Raw genomic sequence first — 24,268 nt, forward strand, 5'->3', positions numbered from 1 at the left:
GATGTCATAAATCGGTGGTTAGCTTGTGCTAGCATGTAGCAGTATTGCAGTGTATGTACAAGCAGTAAACTTACACACTACTCACCTGCAGTGAGTGTGCACTTCTGGGGACGGTGAGCCCAGGAGGAGGGGCCCAATTTGGATGTTGTGTTCACAAGCTGCAACAAACAATGCCACTGACTCTACCTTTACATAAGACATCAGTAGAACACTTTAATGAACCTTTTTGTTGAGTTGAATTACTGAACTAAAGAGATTGGTGTTGTTGGATCCTTTTGGAGATATTTTCATGCAAATGTTAGTCATTTGATGTGACTGTATGTAAAAATGTTTCCTGTGGGCCAGAGAATGGTGTGAGGATTGTTGAATGCTTTACTCCACAGACAAGTGGAGGGTCTATAATTGTAAGAAAACAAATTCTATGGGGGTTCCAATAGCCTAGTGGGTATGATTTTCCAATTTACATAGGGTATAGTCCCCTTTGCTGCGGCATGGGGTTCAAACCTGACCTTTGCCCTTTGCTTAATGTCATCCCCAACTCTCTTCTCCCAACATTTCCTGTTGTTGTCAGCTGTCCTATCCAATTAAGATGAGACAGGTCCAAAAATATACATGTTGATGTAAACAAGTTCTACTAGCCAGCTAGTGGAGAGTTGAACATTTGCATCAATGTCTCTTAAGCTTTTAATTTAAAATATATGAACAACTTCAGTCAGCTGACACCAAAAATACAACTTTGTTTTCTAATTATTCAATTAATAATTAGTAGGCATGACTTGTATGATATAACTTTAAACTCTTGTTCTTTGTTTTATCAGGTGACACTTGTCCACTCAAGCGAGGCTATCACAGTCCTCCGTAGGCTAAGCAGAGAACAGCCTGATAGGACTATCTTAAAGAGCCTCTTCCGCTCAGGCTCAATCTCTGAAACTACCATCTGTAATATTTGTCTACGTCAAACCAACCAGCCACAGTGCAACTACACTGACCTCCGTACTGGTGACCCGTGGTTCTGCTACAAGCCAAAGAAACTGAGCTGTGATACCAGGATGTACCACATAAACGGAGGAATGGGTATAAAACTCAAGGCTAATGAGGCGAACCTTTTCAAAAGGTGAGGGAGCACAGCAATAGAAACGATGCATCTAGTTTTACATGTAATGACTATAAACAAAGTGTAAAGTATGTATCTCCTGGGGGAAAATGTCATGTTTATAATCACAGGAGGCAAAGATAAAATCTTAAGATGTTTATAGTGTAAGATGATACCTATCAAAACACTTAGTCTGAACAATTAAAGTCTCTCTCATCAACAAAACTATAAAGTGTATCTTTGGAGTCCAAATATGGAGGCAAAGTAATTTATGATGACTAAATCACATTTGACATTTACATATTGTAGTGTGTTTAAGAGATTCTTAATCATGGGAGCTTTTCCCCCCAGCAATGTCAACATGCAAGTCTTCATTCAGGCTTCAGGACCGGCCAATGTTACTGTGCTGCCTCAAAGGAAAGGTAAAGCACAACTTTTCTACTTTCAACTTTAAAAAAAATCTCCATGTGACCTTGAAAATAAAAATGGTTTGGTAAAAATGCATACAACCTAACTCTCTGTATTCAAGAAGATATACGTACATATGAGTAAAAAATATAAAAATAAACCAGCTTCTATCTACAAAACTGAGGAAGAGCTGCAAGTGCTTATCTCATTAACTCAGTACCAGTGTACTAATAAAAAACTCAAACCACTTAACATCTGTAAATATTTTACTTTAAATAATTAACATTGTCAAATAAAAAGCATTTGGTAACATTTTCCTTAACCACAATAAACATGTGCATTCGAGACATACACTCACTATATTGTAGTAAAGCATAAACTTAATCTTTTGAAAAACATCAAAGAACTCTGTAGAAGCCATTTTAATCATGATTCATTTAATTTAAGAATTTTGATTTCAGTTCATGTTATAAAACACAACATTTAGATCATAAGAAATAAGAATATCATTTACAGTAAATATTTCAGATTTAAGAAATAGATTGGCTCCTACTAAGTGATAAAAACTGTTTATGAAAGTTGCCACTACAAATGTTTTTGTGACATATGTATAATGTCCTCATCAGTGTAAAGTAAAATGAGTAAGGTAAAGCAGAGACCTTGTTTTGGCCTTTTAAGGGGATCAGTGGACAAATGATACAACAAGCGTTTAATAACCAAATGCTTATTTTGATCAACAATTCTCAGAGCAACCCATGGATAGTCAAGGCAGTGGGAAGTCTGGACTCTCTGGGTATTACTACCAGGGTGTGTGGCGACCACTAGGTGGGACCAAAGTCCACCAATTCAACAACTCCTCTGCCATCAGTCAGTGTCTGAAAGGAAAGGAGGTCCACATGTATGGAGACTCCACCGTCAGGCAGTGGTTTGAGTACCTTAATGCTTCACTTCCAGGTAGTTGATTCACAGTGATTTCAGGCAACAGTTTAATTGTATTTATATCACAGCTTAATCTGCTCCTTTTTTCATACTTTCAGATGCTAAAGAGATAAACCTGAATAATCCAAAGAAATCAGGACCTTTCATGATATGGGACAATGCAAAAAACATCTTGGTGAAGTTCCACTTACACGGTCCTCCTCTTAGTGTTTCCATCAATATCCCAACCAGTGAGCTGCGTTACATTGCCAATGAAATAGATGATGTAGTTGGTGGCTCCAACACAGTTGTAATTTTTGGCATCTGGGCCCACCTCACTCCTTTCCCAATGCAATTCTACATCAGAAGGCTTTACGGCATCCGCAGGGCGGTGATTCGTCTGTTAAACAGGGCTCCAGACACGCTGGTGGTCATCAGGACTCCAAACCTCAGAGGTACAAACCCCTATATATTTACCTTTAATGACTGGTATGCTATTCAACAGGACAAGGTGGTCAGAGCTGTGTTCAAAGGACTTAATGTTCAGCTGGTGGATGCCTGGGAGATGGTTCTGGCCCACCACCTGCCTCACTACATTCACCCACCTCCTCCCATCATTAAGAATATGATTAACATTATATTGTCCCACATGTGCCCCCAATAGTGCATTTAATAATAATAATAACTTTATTTATATAGCACTTATCTAAACAAGGTTACAAAGTGCTTTACAGAATGCATTCAATCAAACATAATAAAACATACATGAAAAGTGCTTCACAAAAGAATCAGGATAAAACATTGGTGAGTTATAAAAATTGATTAAATTAATTAAAGCAGGACATTAATTACTGATCAATTGTTAAAAAGGCCTTCTTATAAAAATGAGTTTGGAGCAAGGATTCAAAAATAGGAACAGTTTGCCAGCCTAATTTCTAGGGAGTTCCAGAGCTTAGGTGCTCTGATGGCAAATGCCCGGTCGCCCTTGGTAACCAGCCTAGATCTAGGAACGACTCTTGATGATCTAAGATTTGGCTCGGAGCATAAGGGGTTAAAAGTTCTTTAACGTTAGACCTATATAGTTAACGCTAGACCGTGTTGTGTTTTAAAAGTTTTTAAACTCATTTTTAAATCAACCCTGTAAGTAACGGGCAGCAAATGGAGGGAGGAAAGGATTGGGGTAATGTTGGACCTGCAGTTTGCATTTGTTAAAATCCGAGCAGCAGCATTCTGCACTTGCTGGAGTCTGGCCATTGAGGACTGACTAAGGCAAGTCAAAAGTGAGTTGCAGTAGCCCAAACATGAAAAGACAAAGGCATGAATAAGCTTCTCTAGAGCAGGGAAAGACAGAGTTGATTTAATTTACTAATGTTTCTTAGCTGGTAGTAGCAGGATTTAATGAGATTATTGATGTGCGGAATGAAGTTAAGCTGTGAATCAAATGTAATACCTACATTTCTACCTGTAGATTTTATATTGGGTGTTAGAGGACCAAAGAGCGGCTTGAATTTGCTTGCTATATGATCGGGGCCAAAGAAAATGACCTCTTGTCTTCCCTGTATTTAGCTGCAGAAAATGACTCATCCATTTCTCGATGGGGGCCATGCACTCCACTAAATTGTTTAAGCAGCTGATATTGTCTGACTTATCAGCATAACAGTGATAGGAGACCCCCTCAAAGTAATTCATAATATTTCCAAGTGGGAGCATATGAAGGGAAAACAAGACTGGACCAAGAATTGAGCCCTGTGGCAGACTGTACGTTATGGGGGCCGAGGAAGAAACAAATTACCAATTGAGACAGAAAATCCTCGATTTGAGTGCAGTTCCGGTGATGCCTACACATTGATCAAGTCTATTGGCTAGATTTTTATGATCAATAGTATCAAATGCTGCGCTTAGGTCCAACAGTAATATAACCAAACATTCTTCATTATCAGCGCTCATCAGCAAATCGTTTGTAGCCCTGATAAGAGCAGTTTCGGTACTGTGTCGTTGGAAGAACCCTGATTGAAACTTGTCACAGATGTCATTATTGTTTAAAACAGATGTCAACTGGCTAAAAAAACACCTTTTCAACCTTTTCAAGAACCTTAGATATGAACAGAAGTTTGGAAATGGGTCCATAATTCTCTGAAAGTGATAGATCAAGGTTAGGCTTTTTGAGTAAGGGCTGGATGCTTCCTTGTTTAAAATGATTGGGAACAGTTAATGATGTAAAGTAAGCTGGGGCCAATTGTACCAATAACGTCTTTCAGGAGTGAAGTGGGTAAGACATCAATAGGGTTTGAGGTGGTACGCATGTGAGACACAGTATCGATAAGCTCAGTAAGAGAAATTCATGGCTGAGCAGTTCAGAGCGGACAGGATAATCATAAATATGTGCAGTTGTTGTTGGTACAATATTAGACCTAATATCCATGATTTTATTTAGGAAAAAAGATAAGAACTTTTCACAGTCAGCATTTGAGGAAGCTGACAGAGCTGGGGGGCAGGGTTAATAAAACCCTTTTCACACATACGGAAATCTCCTGAAAAACTCCGGACATTAGTCTACCCGGAGGGGCTTTAGGCTATATGTGAACACAAACAGTCAAATTTTTTGCGCAGACTTTACCCAGAGTTTCTCCGGCCAGACCCCTAGTATTTTTTCCGCAAAAAGTCTGAGTGAGCTGATGTGAGAACACCGCAGCAAATTCTCCGGAGAATTCACATCAAGCCAATGGGAAGAGAATGACGTTTATACACAGAGACTGCCGCACGGTGCATAAAGTGTCTGCACGTGACCACTACGATCTTGGTGCACGTAATTAAAATGCTGCATTATATTTTCTGTTCATCAGTATGTTGTTCTCCTCTCTTTTGTGGATGTTGTCATTCCATTGGATTACACATAGCATTGATTTAAAGTCAAATATTCTCATTATAGCATCGTGTAGCGGACTCTGTTGCTTCGGCCGCTACTTCTAAAGCTATTAACTAAGTCAACTAAGTCACTGTGTTGAGATAGTAAAGATGGAGTTTGTTTTAGTTGGCCAAGGGAAAAAGATTAAAGATATGTGAACAAATAGTACTGATGGGGTATTTTGGGGCAGTATCAAACACAGTGCTGAAGTAGACACTCAAATGATCTGAGATAAAAACGTTTTCCAAGGCCAAACCTAGTGTAAAATCTAATGTGTGGCCCCTGTTGTGAGTTGGCCCAGATACATGCTGTACTAGGTTAAAAGACTCAGTGATTTTTAAAAACTCAGTTGAAAGACCATTAGAGGGATCATCAATATGGATATTAAAGTCACCAGCAATAATAAGTTTGTCAAAGCCAGCAAATTCATTAAAAAAGCTACCATTGGACCCGGAGTCCCTATGGCAATATTCAACGTCCTCGACAAACTGATAACCAAGTTTATATATATATATATATATATATATATATATTACTACCAAAGCAAAAGGGTGGGCTTAATTTACCTAACCTCAAATACTACCACTGAGCGGCACAACTGAGGACCTTAATAGCATGGATAACTAACGATATTGATACCGGCTGGGTCAGTATAGAACAAAATTCATGTCCAGACATCCCTTTAGGGGGGGCTTCCATTTCTAAGCCAAGTGATCTGGAAGAAGTTAAAAATAGAGAATAAATGGATAAAATTCATGATGAAGACTTGGCCGGATATAAAAAAAAACAATTTCAAATTTTTACTTCTATATGCAGGACATTTCAAATTGTAGCTATTCCAGGATTTTTACCTATTAAAACTGTTAACGGCTTCAGAAAATGGTCGGACAAAGGGTTAATTACCGTTAATCAGCTCTTTCAAGGGGAAGTATTGAAATCTTACGAACACCTCCAGAGAGAATTTGGTTTATTAGGGATGGATGCTTTAAGATTTCTCCAGTTAAGCTACAGATGCATTAAGACTGGGAGCTGGTATGTAAGGGCGCGGTCACACTGGCCATCAGTTCCGTGCCCAAGCACGCTTCAACACTAAAGTCCAGTCCAGACAGTGTGACCGCTTCGTATCTTCCTAAGGCACGGTACACTTCCTTGGCTTTGGCACACTTCGGAGAGGTGTGCTTCGGCACGGTACACTTCATGCACGAGCACAAGCACGTGGGTAAACAACGCTGATAGCCTTCATTATGGAGAAATCCAGAGTTTCATGGCTGTATCTGACTAACATGACACAATATAAGACACAAAGAAGCTGTCATGTTCTCTGTGTTGTTCTCGCCCGCACGTCTATTATATTTTTTTATTTATTTATTGCTGTGTCTGATTAAAATGGCTTTAAAATAACCGCAAAGTCAGTAAAGTATCTGTCATGCTCTCTGTGTTCTTCTCCGATGTGCGGCTGCGGACTCGCCTGTGGACTCGGCCGCGCATATATTTAATTTTTTTATTTATTTATGGCTGTGTCTGCTTAAAATGGCTTAAAGGGCCCATATTATACTTTTTCTGGTTTTATATGCTCTTTAGTGTGTTTTCCAAGTGTGCTGTGCATGTTTAGGCACATCTATTTGCAAAAATTCAAAGTCCGCGTAAACGTGGCTTCTCCTACGTCCTCCTGTTAGCTGTAGCATTAGCTGCATGTAACGCTCGGTTCTAGCCCCCCTCGGGAAAAATTTTCCAGTGTGACGTCTTGTCAGTGTGACATCACTGATCTAAGCCCATTGGCTCGTTGTGGCAAGCCCTGCAGCTCATGTTGCAGGCCCGTTAACTTCTGTAGCACGCCCACGATATGTCGTAGCCTGCGGTAGCACAGTAGTGCTAAGGTGCTAATGTTTTTGCTCCCCTCGGAGACAGTGGCTGCATTCCCAATATGGTAAAAGGGGCGGGACATTTCCGAGAACTGTGCTGAGCGATTGACCAATTACGACAGAGCCGACAGGCCGACTAATCAGATCAGACTTGGCACACTTGGGGACTCTGAACGTGGGAACTTCAGAGCCTTAGAGAGAGAGTCAGAAGAGAGCCGGTGCATGGAGCGGCAGTACATGAAAACAGACACTTTTTTAGAACTTTAGCTATTGTGAACATACTTTAGTAGGTACATAGAGTAAATATAAGAACCCCAAAAAGGGCATAATATGGGCTCTTTAAAATGAGCTGCAAAGTCAGTAAAGTAGCTGTCATGCTCTCTGTGTTTTTCTCTGAGGTGCAGACGCAGACTCGACTGCACGTCTCTTTTTCTCTCTCTCTCTCTCTCTCTCGTCCGCCTGTTCTTAAACTGAGCACGCTTCATAATAACACATGTATTACGACGTTATGTACAAGAGGTAATCGTGCTTTTAGGCACGGTTAGTCCTGGCCAGTGTGACCGCGGGCTGTGCCGGCCAGCGTGGGAATGGCGCAGCGGGGGGGCCAATCGTCCTTGAGTACAGCACGGTACAGATGACCAGTGTGACCGCGCCCTAAGTTACCATCGAGTTTAGAAAGAATCTTTATGTTGACTATGGAGGGAGTGTTGAATAAGAATCTGATTTCCCATCTCTACAGATGGTTTCAGGGTAAGGACACAGGAGACACAAACAAAACAGAAATGGGCATTAGAAATGAATACTATTATTACTGATGAAATGTGGGAAAAGAAATGCCTTTCTGGGCATAAACTAACAAGCAGTCCTACCTGGAGGGAGTCTGAATGACAATGTTTAAAACCCCTCCTTTGATGGCGAGATACAGCAACACATCAGAGCTTTGCTGGAGAGAGTGCAGGAAGATAGGAGACCATACTCATAAAATCTGGGATTGTCCCAAATTGAATAAATACTGGAGAGATATTCAGGCAGAGATCAAGAAAATTCTGGGGCTTGACTTGCCATTAGAACCAGCATTTTTTTACAATGGCGAAAACTCAAGAAATAAACACAAAAAAACAGACATATTTACTCTGAGTGTTGCTGTTGATCGCAAAAAATTATTACGGTGTTGTGGAGAAATGTAAAGCCACCTACTGTACAACAATGGAGGGAAAGGTTAAAAAGTGTTTATGAGATGGAGAGCATAACAGCCTGACTTCAACTAAAGACAGATGTTTTCAAAAATAAATGGAAACCAGTACTACTTCATTTTCCAAGATAGATTAAGATCACAAATGCATAACTCCATTAGATGGGCACTGGGAATGTACTTTCTACATGCAATAGGTGTTGGACGGAGGAAGTCAAGAATATGAGGATACATATGCTTAAACATATTGGGTATTAAGTATTGGCTGAATTGAAGTTTTGAGAGATACCTGTGCATGTGGTACATTTATGGACTGACCAGATAAAAGATTATGTTTTGTTTTTTCACCTGCCGTATGACCCATATTTTGTTTGTTTTTGTACATATATGTATTTTGATATGATTGAAATGAACAAAGCAACTTTGAAATAAAGCTCAAGTTAAAAAACAAAACAAAACAAAAACTACCATTGTGTCCAGGCGGGCGGTAGATCATTAGACAGAGGACGGGTGAAGTGCAGCAAGCATAGCTCAAGCATCTGGCTGTGGTCGCCAGGTAACATGAGGCACATGAGGGAGGTGGTGAGCATTTTTCAGGATGGGGTTGTGACTGTAAAAAACATGTTGTGTGTCAAAGTATGTACACCCAAACTGCTAGATGTATTCCATTTCCATCTCTCCCATAAAAGGAGGGGCGATTCCAAAAGAGGTTAAAATTATCAATGAAAGCAGGACTATTATGGACTGCCCAGGTAGGCTGCAGCCATGTGTGGAGACTGAGGATGCGCCAAAAACGACCGGCACCTCGGCCTAGTGGAGGAATGGGGCCGGAAACAAAAACACGCCTGCCACATGAATCCAGCGAGCGAAGGAGTCTGTTAAAGTCATATTTTAATATTTCTGAAGATCGCTTTGAAACATCATTGCAGCCGATATGTAAGATGATGTTCGTAACGTGTGGGTGTTTTGCCAAGAGACTGGGGATCCTATCCAGTATGTCCAACACCATAGCGCCTTGAAAACAGTATGTCACCGCTGATCTTCTCCTGACATGGCCCACTATGGAATCACCAATAACCAAGGTGTTCGGCTCCATCGCTAGCGATGCAGGATCCGCTCGCTGCAAGGAAGCAGGTGAGGGAGGATGATTTGCTGCAGATCGCCGCGAAGCCAGAGTGTAGTTCAGCTTCGAACGGTGGGTAGTGGGACGGGAAAAGGCCCCCTGCAGGGTTCGGTGGAGAAGCCCAGGTAGGTGGAAATCCAGCAGGGTTGCATAGTACCATGTAGACTGAACATTTCATATGGATTTTCCAACTGGATTTCCGTGTTTGAGGAGGTGTGATAAAAGATGCATATTGAATAGAGAAGTCAGGACAAGAAATGACACTGTTGATGGAATGTGTGAGCTTTGTGGGCCTCTATTTTCCATAGTATTTCCTGGTGGCTATGACTGACTCTGAATACTGGAAATGGGGGATTGTCAAATGGACTGATCATGAATCCTTCTTTGACCTCTTTTTCCAATAGGGAGTCGACAATTTCAGATTGATGATATCATCGCTGACATCAATGGGGCAGACCAACTGAAGGGGTTTTAATTCTGAGAAATGTTTTCTTTCTAATCATTTCTTTTATATTCAAAGAGCCCATATTATGCCCTTTTTGGGGTTTGTATATTTAATCTATGTTCCTACTTTTGTACGTTCACAATAGCTAAAGTCCGAAAAAAGTGTCTGTTTTCATGTACTGCTCCTCCTTGCTCCCTCTATGCTCTGAGTCCCTCAGCTACACTCTGTTGAGCCCACACTATTAGACCCCGCGTGGGCCAAGTCTGCTCTGATTGGTCTGCCGATCCGCTCTGTCGTTATTGGTCAGTTGCTCAGCACGGTTCTCGGAAATGTCCCGCCTCTTTTACCATATTGGGAATGCAGCCACTAGCTCCGTCCGAGGGGAGCATAAACATTAGCACCTTAGCACTACTGTGCTACCACAGGCTACGGCATATCGTGGGCATGCTACAGAAGTTAATGGACGTGCAACATGAGCTGCTGGGCTTGCCACAACAAGCCAATGGGCTTAGATCAGTGATCTCACACTGACATCGTGACGTCGGACTGACAAATTTTTATCGAGGGGGGCTAGAACCGAGCGTTACATGCAGCTAATGCTACAGCTAACAGGAGGACGTAGGAGAAGCTGCGTTTCCGCAGACTTTTATTTTTTGCACATAGATGTGCCTAAACATGCACAGGACACTTGGAAAACACACTAGAGAGCATATAAAACCAGAAAAAGCATAATATGGGACCTTTAAGTTACTGGTGCAATATCACTTAATTATTGAAAGTTCATTTGGTTTAGTAAATGATCTGAGGTTACTTTAGGGGTTTATTTTGATTTATTTTCTTCAAGAGAAAAGTGTAAACCCACTATTTGAGTTGTGCTGCACCCAGCATCAGTGGCTACAAGCCTGCAACCAATCATCATTATGACGTGAGCTCTGAATCACCAAATAAACATTTATTTCCTGGTTGAGAGCACACACATCAAAACAAACAAAAAAGCCTAAACATGCAATTCTAAAAATCAAATGTAACAGGAAATGTATGTGCCTACTGGAAATGTACTAGACTGTTAGTGATGCACACAAAGATTATAATTACAGATCCTCCCTGGATCCACACCGAGAACTGTCCTTATCAGGTGTTTCTTTTTTATCTTAGCATAGCCACAGTGGGTGCGTCATAACTTTGTAACTGAATGTCTATATAGTGTGGAGTTGGACTGCCCTTCTCTGGGCTTTGCTGCAGACTTATATTTCAATCTGTACATTTGCTCCTCCTATTTGCAAAAGGAATAATAAAATGCCAACAAACACAACTGAATGACTCAAAGATCTTTTATTAAACAATCTCTCATTACAGAAATTTCTAGCACACATATCAATTCATAATCTCCAGTTCAGGGGACACTTAAGGGCCCAAAAAATAAATGATGATCCAAACGCAAAATCAGAAACATTCCAGTAGATGTGAAGTCATTTAATTGAGATAAAAGGAAGGCTAGATATAAGTCTATAGTTAGCTAATGTTATTGAATCAAGAGTAGGCTTTTTAAGAAGAGGTTGAATTACAGCTGTTTCAAATGACTGTGGTACAGTCATCTCCCCAGTATAACTTTAACCCCTCATACAAGAACACGCATACCTTCACCTGAACAATGAACGAGCACCACTCTAAACAGTCTCACCTTTCACTACAGTCAAATGAACCAGCGCCCAAGTATATTTATGGCTGTCCAAGTACATTTCCAACCTGTTTTATTTAAATGTATTTGCTGCACGCACAAGAGAGAGAGAGACAAAACAGGGGAGAGAGAGCGCAAAAGAGAGTGCATCCGTGCAACATAACAAAACTCCTGTTCGAAAAATAAATCCCTCTCGACTCCTGAGGAGAGACAAGACACATGATTGCACACATAAGGATTCACAAATGTTTTTCAATGCACACACAAAATATTTATAGTTCTATATAAATGTAAAACAAATCCACAAATACAAAAAATAAGATTCACAAACATATTTCACACACAAATATTTATTGTTCTATATATATGTAATAGAAATCCACAATTATATGATATACATATATATATTTATAATTAAAGGTATTTGCAATTTTAATCAAAAACATATTTGTGTCATGATTTGTTCTGTTTAGTTTTGTTTTTCTCAGTTTAGATGGTTTTTATCTTTTAGGTCTCATTCTTCCCTGGTGTTTCCCTCTATGTTCTAGTTTCTTAATTTTTCATTCTACAGTGTCTTCAGTGTTTCATGTATTTATTTTGTAGTTGTCCTCAATGTTTCTTGTCTTGTGTTCATTCCTTCCTCTGTGTGTTTCCCTCCAGTGTGATTGCCCTCATTCTCTTCACCTGTGTCATTAGTCTCACCTGTGTTTGATTACCACTGTGTCTATTTAGTCTCTGTGTTTCTTCCCTCCTGTGTCAGTTCATTGTTGTATGTTAGTTGTCAGTCTACTAGTGTCTCCTTGTTTTTTCGTTTTGGATTTTGATAGTAAGTTTTTGTTTGCCTTTTTTGATTATTGAATACTTTTAGTTTATTCTGCACATGGGTCCACCTCTCCTTGTTTTCCAACCATTCATGACAATTTGTATCTTGTTGTCAGAGCATCTAGGAGGGATGTTACAGCAACTACAACAACTACCAATCTAGTTGAAGGCTCTTTCCTCTTAACTGTGGATGGAGTTTGTTCCTTTTTCACATTCAGTGAGTCCAGTTTGGAAAATTCAGTTGAAACTGAAACTGAACTGCGAGAACAACTTTAACCTTTTTAGAGAACAAAAAATCCTGTAAAACTGGTTTGACTCAGGATACTGCCTGCAGGGTTTGAGAATGTATAGCTGGTGTATGTTCCTATCAGTAACTGTATCTTCCTGTTTTCAGTCACCAAAGACAATCATATAGAGTGTAGAATAAAGGGAGGCAACATTCTTGGCAGTGAAACCCCTCCCTCTGAAAACCCAATGACTTTTTGTGTTGTCTTGATGCTTCTTGTTAGGACAGGTTGTCTGTTAGTGTCTGTATGTTAGTGAAGGATTCTATCGTTGTACTAAAACTCAGAGATGAACTTATTTTTATTATTTGATCACATCACATTAAGACTTCACCACGGTGTTCTCTCCATATTAATCTCTACTGAGGTAAGACATAATGTTCTTTATTCAGTAACATTGAAGTTATCCTGTGTGTTTCAACGATACAACTTCCCCCCTATCTAAAGATAACGTTCTGATCCTAGCTGTCTCTCTTACTCTCTCCCATAAATAAACAGTTCCACAGCGCCCCTACAGGCCTGGAGCACTTCCCTGAACTTTCAGCGATTCTGTGTTTGCAGTTGTTTTCTGGTTGTGTGTTTTGACTTAAGTTTCGTTTCTGTACTTGCAGCACGTTTGATGCTTATGCAGTTGTTTTGCCTATTTGCAGCGCGTTTCAGCCTTTGCATTTGTTGTGGTAGTTTGCATTTGCTTTTGAATGTGCAGCGTTTCTATATATGCTGCACGTTTTTCTAAATGTATGTCGTTTCATCAGTTGCTGACTGTTTGTACAACCTATTTTCCACAAATTACTTCACGAGATCAGATTTCCTGATCATGTAACATTAGCACACCTGACTGTGACAATTTAACGCTTAGTGTGAACTAGGGCTGTCAGCAGAAGTGAATTTTTTTAGATTAATTGAGGTCCCAAATTAATGCAATCTTTTCATTTGAATCACCATTAATCTCATGATATTTTGTCCCTTTGGTCACACTGTGGATAAGCCTCCGTAGTGTCTCTCTGTAGGCACAGTGATGGAAAGAACAACACAGCTGCATCTTTGAATGTCTCATTTCAGTTGTAGACAGCTCAGTTTAAAAGTCAAATGTAATATCCACCGTTTGACATCAACATTTCACTATTCTTACTGTTCATTTTAGCTGCTATATTTGGTTTTTGACCTGTAACGAGTTGGCTTTTTCTGATCCACAAGGTGATCCTCACTTTATACCAAAATAAAAGCAGGGTCGAATTCAAACAGCAAGTACTCTCAACTTAAGACAGTACACACATTTAAAATAAAGAAAACTTCTGTTAATAATCTGTGACTAATTTAAGTGTCTTCAAGAAGGATTCATGATAAACTTAACACAGAGTCTGTTTCCCCTTCTTGTTGTTTTAATCCAGTACCAGAGGAGGACTCACCATGTGCCTAAAAGGATTTATGAGTAACCATGTCAACATGACACTTCTGAAGACCTGTGTCATCCTTCTCCTTCTGACTGTGTTGTTATTTGTACTAAGAAACATGGACCTGCTGCAGGTGAGAACTGGGATTAGTGGCAACACTTTAAAGGTGGACTGATGATTTTTTTGAGTCAGATTACAGGGGACTATTTTCAACAGTGTCTTTCAATGTACTCTTGACAACATTCATGGTTTTTATTTGCAAATGAATCAATGGGGGATAGGGTAATGGGGTGGGGGTAGTAGTAATGAAAAAAAGAAAAGCTGTGAATGCCATACACACATACTTGATGCCATCCCTGCACAATTTGCACCTTGGGCCACCTGTCACAAAGTCTGAACATGACCTTGTTTACAAAAGACATCAACTTCAAGAAAAAGAATCACAGATTTTTACTTTATTGAGCAGTTAAAAGGTCAAAAGTTAGGTCAGTTATAAAAGGTCTATAATGCTCTGTAGAACAAAAAAAGCAACGTTAGTGACCCCTGTCCACTTTTTGGACCCATTTAAACAAACCATAATAATTATTTTTGAACCTATGGCCATAGTAGCATAGAAACGTAAGTTGTGTTGTTATAGGCAATCAATCTGTAGACCATACTTGTAGATTTTACTAGTAACCACACGGAACAGTGTTGAAGCTCATACAGCCCATAATAATACATGAGTTCAACTAAAATGATATGTGAATGTAGATATGGTTGTCAGAGTGATGCATGTGTGCAAATGGAGGAAAAAAAATCAATATTGTGTGCCTGTGTGTGGGAGGGGTGATGTTTCTCAGGTTGTATTTTCACTTCAATCTGAATTATGTTTCTTATAGTGCTTTCACACTTGCGCAAAACTCCGGAGCTTTCAGGTTGAGCTGCATGTGTGAACACAATGCACAATTTTCACTCATACTTCACCCGGAGTTCCTCCTCCAGCCTCCTAGTATTTATTCTGCAGAAAGTCAGAGTGAGCTGATGTGAGAACGCAGCAGGATATAATCAGGAGAATTCACCTTGAGGGAGGGAGTGGGTGGTGACGTTTATTTTGGTTTAGAGAGGCAACCTTGACACCTTGACTTTGATCTCAACTCTAAAACAATCGACAAATATTTTTGACGTAATATACAGTCAAGGACTCTGTGAATGGGGAACTAAACACAGATTTTTAGATGTACAATGTACAAAGATGCACCTGCAGAGCAAACCGTGAAAAGGCTAAATTTGTTTTGAAAACAACCTCTACACGTTGATGCAGATTCAGTTGCAGCCACATCTATAAATACATGCACCTTGTGGTACTGGTCATTTCACCCCTGAAACCATGAAAACATGTACAACACAGGAAGCTTTGGAGCGAATGATGCTGGTCGTTGGCCTTTGCCAGGGTTGCCCTTGTCACTGCTTCTGTTTGCAGTTTTCATGGACAGGATCTCAAGGTGCAGCCGAGGGGAAGAGGGTTTCCGAATGTGACCGTCAGAATAAGATCGCAGATTTATTTCTTGTTCAAAGTAATCCTATATTATTTGTTTATAAACTGTAAACTTTATAGGATCATAATAATGACTAACATATTAGTGATCATATCGAAACAACAATGGTCTTTTTACATTGCCTTCTGATAAGCAAGTGAGATTCTCTACTCTTTGCTACACAAACAGAATAATGCATGAAGATAAATGTTGTTGGTAATCTGTAACATGTCCCAGACTGTTAGTAGAAAAAACACTCCTTCTAGTCTAGTATATTGTATGTATGTGTATTTTTGTTTTGAAAAATAGTGCTATTATTGCAATAAATGGCATTTGACAGGGTTAAATGAAAATTAATACATATTATATAGTTATGAGCAGGGCTGAAGCTGATTAAAAGATTGAAATTGCCAAAAGTATTTATTCATCTTTGGCAATTTCATTATTGTGTCAACTTTTTGGACATTGGGTGCTATGTATCGCATTTTGGTAATCTGTAACATGTCCCAGACTGTTATAGTCTAGTATATTGTGTGTTATAAATATATATATACTGTATGTGTGTATTTCTGTTTTGAAAAATAGTGCTATTATTGCAATAAATAGCATTTGACAGGGTTAAAAGTGTGAAAATTAATACATATTATATAGTTATGAGCAGGGCTGTGGTATCCAGAAAATAATTTCCCATCTGGCACTTACTGTACAGGAAATAATTTTTTTTTTCCATTTAAAAAATCGGTGACGGAGTGTATACAAAGTGGTAGTGAAAGGGTTATAAGTGTGAAAATGAATGAAAATTAGATAGTTAGGGCAGAAGCTAGTTAATAGATTGAAGTCACTTTGATTAGACATTGATAAAAGCATGTAATCATTTTTAGCTGTTTAATTTCTGTGTCCAATTTTTGGACATTGGGTCCTATGTGTTGCATTTATTTTAGGGGCACCTGAGTTAAAGAATTATGAGTACAGTTGTTCTTTTTGTTGTTTTTTTAAACAACAACAAAATATGATCATATCAACAGCTTTAATCCTGTTGGATTACTTTACTACCGGGACCTGATGATGTCAGGGAAGTATGATGACTTTTGAGTATGTTCAACTGATCTTCAGAAAAGATTTAGGGCCCGGTCTTTCTTTCGGGGTGCATAGTGCCGCACAACGAATCGTGCAAATAACTTTTCAAGTCGAGTTTTCATATTGTTAATTATTACAACCCTGATTCCTAAAAGTTGGGACACTGTGTAAAATGGAAATAAAAATAGAAGGTGATTATAGAGGTCATATCTAAAAAGTCCTTCACTCACCTGTGGTAAGTGTAGCCTTGGTCAGGAAGAGTTGATGTCAACAGACTGTGGCTAACTTTCATCAGGTGTTTCTACCCTCTTCCTGCTGACTGTCTCCTCTCTCAGCCACCTCCCCCATCCTGCGGGCTGCAGTCTTCCTCTCCTTTCCTGTCACACCCATGGCTGTGATAATCCTCTACACTGACTGAGCCAGGAATCCTCTACATCTGACTTCGATTGGGAATAGCCACGCCTGCCAACCTTTCCCCCAACAGTCTTGCAAAAAGTCTTGGTATTTTGCGCTCTTTGTTTCAAAGGCAAGGTCGTAGTCTCCTTCACAATGGACTGTAAGCTCAATGAGTATGATTTACTTTGCCTCATTGGACACAGGACTACATCTGGCCTCAGGGTTGTCTGGATGACCTAGGGGAACTGCAGTCTTCCTCCCAGATCTTCTCTCATTTCCCATGATTGGGCTTTTTTTAGCAGGTTGTTTGTTGTCCCTCCATCACAAACTTAATGAGTGATGGTGTTGGCTTCTTTTGAATATGGCGTCTTTTGAGTCTCTCCTGCTCCAAGGTGTTAGCTAGTGTCATGAGCACCTTGTCATGGTGCGATCTGTTTGGGTTGTGGTGGTCACTGGGAGGTCATCCATGAAACCTCTTTTTGGGGGTTGTCATATGTCCAACTCCATTCTTGGCCCTCAAACATCTTTCCCTGCAGCTGTTATAGGGAGGTTGTGCAGCCAGTAAAAATACCCTTTTCCAAGTCTTATCACTGAGTTGTCAACTGGTCTGTTAGGAACCGTAACTGGATGTCTCAAAGTAGCTGGTGATAATTTAATTGATGTGCTCGGGATGTGGTTGTGGTCTAATACTGCGTAGATGAAGGCATGATGAAATGATCTGTATGAGTTTGCCAAATCATACCACATGACTGTCAGGTTGTCCTTGCCTGCTTTGGCCTCCGGGATCATTTTGACTGATGTGTGTTCCAGGCACCTGCATCTGCAGACACCTGGTATCCCACCTTTCTGTATAGATAGGATAGTACTTTATTGATTCCCAGAGGGGAAATTCGGGCATTGTGTTGATATAGTCGTTCTCAGTCATATGAAGTCATCCTTTTAGCCAATGCTAAAAATAAGATTTTGACTTACACACTTGAGAGTGAGATTGTTCTGAATTGGCTGATGGTCGAAGAGTTCTCTTCCTTTGGCACAAACAGCCCTCAGCTTTCTTCAAGCATGATGGAATACTGCCTTTTTTCCAGATCCTTCACAACAGCTTCCATAGCCTTGGAAGGAGCATCTCGCACTTCTTATATACTTTGTAGGGTATACCGCTAGGTCCGGGGGCAGATGCTGTTCTGTTCTGGCCTTCTTCTGATGATGATTTGTTAAAGGTTGAAACACCATTTCAGAATCAAAGTGAGTGACATGATTGGGTACAAAAAGAGCATCGCAGAGTAGCTGAGTCTGTGAAGTGGGTAGGGGTTCACCACTCTGTTCAAGACAATGGTGCAATGATTTAAGAATTATGGATTTTAACAGTTTCAAGATCTGATACCTCTTTGTAATATTTTCATTCAAATATGGGATTAACATGTTTTGCAAATCATCATATTTTAAGTACATTTTTACAAAATGTCCCAACTTTTCAGAAACTGGGGTTGTACATAAGGCAGCGTTTGTAAGATGCCCATACAGAATCACATTAAAGAGTTGAATGTCCAACCAGGGCCTGGTTTATTTAAATGTCTTCCATCAACTTAGCAATGTGGCCAGAGGTAGACAATCTAGTTGAAAAAATTAAAACGTGTTATTTGGTTGTGCCACCATTATGCAATGGAACTTAGAAAAAGTGGAATGGAGCATGCAGTGTCAATCATGCACTTAAGATCAAGAAATGTAAACAACCATTGCCCTTAGGTATTGTTTTCCCTCAAAAATCCCTCATCTTTCTTCAGTTTATTTTATCTTAGGAAATTTGTTTGATGCCTCTCTGTCACCATCTCTCTTTTTCAACCCCTTGCCAGTTCAATTCTGAAGAAAACTCTGCCATCGTCCTCAAGAAAGTGACCTCTGCTCCTCCCACTGTTCCTTGCACTGCTCCTCACACTGACGACTTCTGCACCTTCGAACCGCTGTCTTTGGCAGATGCTAAGGAGGAATGCATGTTATTAGACTCCATTGCTTGGCCTGAAACTCCTCCTCTGTCAGCTCCTCTTTTATTTGACCAGACAAGTGATCCCGCCCACAGCACCTTCACCATTCTCCCAGGGAGGGGTGGAGTAGACCGGCATGTAGGAGACCAGCTGGAAGTTATGATACAAATATACGACTTCCAAGGTAACCCCAAGAAGTCTGGAGGAGATGTCTTACTTGCCCGGTTGCACAACAGGGCACTTGAAGCAGGTGTGGCTGGACGAGTGGTGGATCACCTTAATGGCTCCTACTCTGCTGTATTCCCTTTACTCTGGGAAGGAAGCGCACATGTTGAGGTAAAGTTCAAGGCTTTCTACTAAAATGGTATTGTAAAACAAGTGATGGTAAAGGAATCACCTATTGCAATGTGATTGTCCTGTAGGTCATTTAATTCATGAAATCTAAACCATTTTCCCTGACTTACTTTTGCCAACAAACAACAACATAAAAAGTTTTAAAAAAAAAGACATTGTGGAAGTTTTAAAAACTGCAGTTCCTCCAGTTACTTCTTGAGGCATTCAATTCAAATAGCTTTATTGGCATTAATGTGTAAAATATATTACCAAAGCATATAACAACACATAATACAATAATAATGAAAAGTAATAATAAGCAATTAAATATTCTAATAATGAAAAAGTGTCATTTATTATTTTATAGTGTTGCATGAGTTTAACACAAGTGTTGTGTATTTGTGTGTCCCCAAGTCAACGTCAGGGTGTAGGAATTATGTGTTTAGGAATGGAAACAATTCAGTGATTGGACGCAATTTAAACAGGCAAACATGACGGCTGTGGACATAGTGACAAAGAAGAGAAAATACTACCATAGTAAGGCGAAACGCTGTGTGGATAAAGCTTGTTCCAAAATGATGGTGAACTTGGGGCTAGCTTTAACTCGCAGATCCAGAATTGATCTTCTTTCTGTTGGACAGGGTCCAAACACCAATGGTTAGCTTGTGCTAGCGTGCAATAGCTTTTAGTGTAGGTACAAGCAGTAAACAGTCACACTATTTCCTGCAGTGAGAAAACTGTATTACACCAAATAAAGGCTTCCCCAGATAAATTTGTTTCAAACACTTTACATCCATAAAAATCCATGGACTGCTTCATAAAACTCAATGTTTCGCTGATCTTTTGACGACACCTCATATCAGCCTTATATAACAGCAAAACAAGATCTACACACCAAGGAGCTCCTGTTCAAAGGATTTATTGACGAGTGACGTTTCTAGCCAACATGCTCTTCCTCAGACATTTCTTGTAACCAATCTCAAAACATGGATATGTTGCTCCTGACAATACGTCAAGGTGATTTATTCATGCACACACTCAGGATATTGATTTAAAGTAAAAGAGGCTTTCAGAACTGCATTAAAAGTACTAATAAGTTGAAATTGATACTAAGGTAGGTTATGAATTGTTTGAGAGAAAACAGGCAAATCTATTGTTTGAGAAGATGGCTGCATACAGTGGTAATAAAAAAAAGTTATATCGGGCTCCTGATAGCCTAGCAGTTATACACATGCCCCCTTTACAGAGGAGATGGTCCTCTTTGTAGCAGCCGGGGGGGAATGTGACCTTGGCTCATTGCAGAGTGTCATCCCCCTCTCCATCCTCCCAACATTTCCTGTCAGCTGTCCTATCTACTAAAGGCGAGACAGGTGAAAAAACATGACTTTAAGTTAAACTTTCCAGCTAGTAGACAGTTTACCATTTCCAACAATCTTATCGTTAACATTAAATAAATTATTAACTTCAGTCAGCAGACACCAAAAATAGAAATTAATTATCTTGAAAACATTGTTTTAACAATCAAATTATACACATAAAAAAAATAGCATGCAAAGGGTGTATGCTATACCTTTAAAGCTCTTGTGTTTTGTTTTATCAGGTGACACTTGTCCACTCAAGCGAGGCTGTCACAGTTCTGCACAGGCTGAATAGAGAACATCCTGAAAGGGTTCTCTTTAAAAGCCTCTTCCGCTCAGGTTCAATCTCTGAAACTACCTCCTGTAATGTTTGCCTACGTCAAACCAACCAGCCACAGTGCAACTACACTGACCTCCGTACAGGCGACCCTTGGTTCTGCTACAAGCCAAAGAAACTGAGCTGTGATGACAGGATTAACCACATGAGAGATGGATTCAATGTAAGACTCAAGGACAAAGAGGAGAAGCTTTTCCAAAGGTGAGGGAGCACAGCAGTAGAGAAGTTGCATCTAGTTTTACATTTAATGACTAAGTATGTAGTATGTGTCACCTGGTGGAAAATGTTGTGTTTGTAACTACAGGTGGCAAAGATTAAATCTTACGATGTTTATAGTGTAAGATAATACCTATCAAAATACTTATTCTGAACAATTAAAGTTGACACTCATCAACAAAACTATGAAGTGTATATTTTCAGTCCAAATATGGAGGCAGAGTAATTTAATAAAACTAACGTGTTACCATTTGTTAAATCATGTTTGACATTTACATAATGTAGTGTGTTTAAGAGATTCTTAATAATGGGAGTTTTTTCACCCTAGCAAAGTCAACCTGAAAGTCTTCATTCACTCTTCAGGACCGGCCAATGTCATGGTGCTGCCTCCAATGAAAGGTAAAGCACAACTTTTCTACTTCCACCTTTTAAAGATATCCATGTGACCTTGAAAATAAAAATGGTTTGGTAAAAATAAATAAAACCTTCCTCTTCCTCTGTATTCCAGCCAGAGCATTGGTGGAATGAAGTACTACACAATAAAAAAAAATGACAATAGCTGTTTATCGCTTTGCCTTGTAGAAAAGATATCCCATATAAGGAAAAAATAAATAAACTAACCAGATTCTATCTACAAAAACTGAGATTCATTTACGCTCAAAACAAGATTTATTTTAAGTACTATTATACTATTAAAGAGGACATATTATAGCCCTTTTCCACCTTTTCAAACAGTCCCCTGTGGTCTAAATGAAACAGCTGTGCTTTCGTCAAAATATAATATGAATTAAGCACCTGAGGAGGTTTGTGACCCTGTATAAACCAGCTCTCTCAGAACACTCCGTTTTGGTGTGTGTGTCTCTTTAAATGCAATGAGCCCCCCAGAGTTTTCCTGGTAGACATCAATCCTCTGTAGCAAGACTTAAAATGGCAGACCTGCGAAGACGTTTTGTTCTAGGCTGGGGATGGAGTCCATGGGTGGAGATATCAGGGGTAGGGAGGATATTCTTTTTTTACCAGAATCCAGCTTGTGACATCACATGCTGAGAAAATTTGAAACAGAGCATTTTTCTGTGTTGTAAGACTTATGCAGACTACAAACATTTATTTCATATTTTGTGGGTCAGTAGACAATCAGGTTACCCAAATATATGTTCAAAAACACTGTACCCCTTTAAAAATACTAAACTAATTAACATCTGTAAATATTTAGCTTTCAATAATCAACATTTTCTTATAAAAGGAATTTGGTAACATTTACCTTAACCACAATAAGCATGTGCATTCGAGACATACACTGTCCTGCTGAGCACTTTAATGCATGTTTTTCTGCTGCTCAGACAAGTCCAATAAATTCACCTATCTGCACTGGAGAAAAGCTAAAACTGAGTCTTTTGTAAAAATTTGAACGAATGTTTTTTTTGTGTTAATATATGATGTTGTCTCAAGTGAAATAAGCAAGGTAAAGGATAGACCATGTTTTGGTCTTTTTATGGGATCTGTTGACAAAACATGATGAAACAATGACTTTAATAACCAAAAGCTTGATCAATATGTCTTAGGGCAACCTGAGGTCGATCAAGGCAATGGGAAGTCTGGACTCTCTGGGTATTACTACCAAGGTGTGTGGCGATCACTTGGTGGCACCAAAGTCCACCAATTCAACAACTCCTCTGCCATCAGTCAGTGTCTGAAAGGAAAGGTGGTCCACCTGTATGGAGACTCCACCCTTAGGCAGTGGTTTGAGTACTTTGATGCTTCACTTCCAGGTAGTTGATTCACAGTAATTTCAGGTGGAAGTTTATTATCTATATATCACAGCTAAACTTGTTCCTTCTGTCATACTTTCAGATGCTAAGGAGATTAACCGGAATAGTCCGAAGCAAACGGGACCTTACATGATATGGGACAATGCAAAAAACATCTTGGTAACATACCGTGTCCATGGTCCTCCTCTTAGTTTTATCTACATTCCAACCAGTGAGCTGCATTACATTGCAAATGAAATTGATGGGTTGGTAGGTGGCACCAACACAGTTGTAGTTTTTAGCATCTGGGCCCACTTCAGCCCTTTCCCAATTGAGCTCTACATCAGACGACTTCAGAGCATCCGCAGGGCGGTGATTCGTCTGTTGAACAGGGCTCCAGACACACTGGTGGTCATCAGGACTGCAAACCTCAGAGGTTTAACACCTTCTGACTCGTTAAACTACAGTGACTGGTACACACTACAGGAGGACAAGGTGCTCAGAGCTGTGTTCAAAGGACTTAATGTTCGACTAGTGGACGCTTGGGAGATGACTCTGGCCCACCACCTGCCTCACAACATTCACCCAGGCCGTCCTATTGTTAAGAATATGATTGACATTCTCTTGTCCTACATATGCACCAAATAGGGCTAATAGATGTGCATTTGTTCAGTGAGGGAGTTAATATGTCAATCAATTAATCTTTATTTGTATAGAGCTAATTCATACCAAATGTTATCTCAAGACAATTTACCAAATAGCAGGTTAAAGGCCTTGCTCTATCTCAAAAGACCCAGTATTAATCCATCACGAGAAGACACAAAGAAATCGCTTCCTGAAACCAGAAATACAATTTTGCATTGACTCCTGCTGCCATTTCCCTCTTCATCTGCCACAGAAAAGCTGCCTAAATCTGTTTAACATAATAACAAGGGCGGCTGTGGTAGAGTCGTCGCCTCTCAACCGGAAGGTTGAGGGTTCGATCCCCAGCAGAGCAACATGTCCAATGTGTCCTTGGGCAAGACACTTAACACTGAATTGCTCCTGCTGCTTCAGCGGCGGTGTATGAATGGGATTAGTTACTTATGATGATACTACATGACTACGACAAGGCTTTTGTCGGGGCAGAAATAGTTTTAGGAAGTGTTTGTTACGGTAACGACTGATAATTGTCATGTTAGCG

General features: G+C 39.8%; 3 protein-coding genes and 1 long non-coding RNA gene across 6 annotated transcripts in view; 3 read left to right on the top strand and 1 right to left on the bottom strand.

The window, feature by feature from the left end:
* The window catches only part of LOC132956315 (uncharacterized), a 295,674-nt gene that overhangs the window by 205,738 nt on the left and 65,668 nt on the right, over positions 1–24,268 (bottom strand). The window lies entirely within an intron of this gene.
* The window catches only part of LOC132956295 (NXPE family member 3-like), a 146,927-nt gene that overhangs the window by 51,804 nt on the left and 70,855 nt on the right, over positions 1–24,268 (top strand). The gene's annotated exons all lie outside the window — the stretch shown is intronic.
* On the top strand, positions 899–19,099 carry LOC132956301 (NXPE family member 3-like). Of its 2 annotated transcripts, XM_061029678.1 has the most exons (6): positions 899–1,114; positions 1,445–1,515; positions 2,249–2,455; positions 2,539–2,874; positions 14,122–14,257; positions 18,965–19,099. In XM_061029678.1, the coding sequence occupies exons 1-5, from the start codon at positions 1,050–1,052 to the stop codon at positions 14,148–14,150; spliced, it is 708 nt and encodes a 235-aa protein (XP_060885661.1). In that variant the 5' UTR covers positions 899–1,049; the 3' UTR covers positions 14,151–14,257; positions 18,965–19,099. The 2 variants fall into 2 exon arrangements, with proteins under 2 accessions (XP_060885661.1, XP_060885660.1); XM_061029677.1 differs by lacking the exons at positions 14,122–14,257; positions 18,965–19,099 and having other exon boundaries at positions 900–1,114; positions 2,539–3,336.
* On the top strand, positions 18,659–24,041 carry LOC132956297 (NXPE family member 3-like). Its single transcript, XM_061029671.1, has 5 exons — positions 18,659–19,429; positions 21,027–21,322; positions 21,666–21,736; positions 22,900–23,106; positions 23,189–24,041. Exons 1-5 carry the CDS (start codon positions 18,923–18,925, stop codon positions 23,731–23,733), a joined length of 1,626 nt encoding a protein of 541 aa, XP_060885654.1. The 5' UTR covers positions 18,659–18,922; the 3' UTR covers positions 23,734–24,041.

Source organism: Labrus mixtus, chromosome 22 (assembly GCF_963584025.1).
Source record: "Labrus mixtus chromosome 22, fLabMix1.1, whole genome shotgun sequence".
In the NCBI taxonomy this organism is placed as follows: Eukaryota; Metazoa; Chordata; class Actinopteri; order Labriformes; family Labridae; genus Labrus; species Labrus mixtus.

Coding starts and splice junctions, on each gene's coding strand:
- LOC132956301 (XM_061029677.1), top strand. CDS start 1,050: ATGTACCACATAAACGGAGGAATGGGTATAAAACTCAAGGCTAATGAG. Junction 1,115..1,444: donor GAGGCGAACCTTTTCAAAAG/GTGAGGGAGCAC, acceptor TTTTCCCCCCAG/CAATGTCAACATGCAAGTCT. Junction 2,456..2,538: donor CCTTAATGCTTCACTTCCAG/GTAGTTGATTCA, acceptor TCATACTTTCAG/ATGCTAAAGAGATAAACCTG.
- LOC132956297 (XM_061029671.1), top strand. CDS start 18,923: ATGCCTCTCTGTCACCATCTCTCTTTTTCAACCCCTTGCCAGTTCAAT. Junction 21,323..21,665: donor GAGGAGAAGCTTTTCCAAAG/GTGAGGGAGCAC, acceptor TTTTCACCCTAG/CAAAGTCAACCTGAAAGTCT. Junction 23,107..23,188: donor CTTTGATGCTTCACTTCCAG/GTAGTTGATTCA, acceptor TCATACTTTCAG/ATGCTAAGGAGATTAACCGG.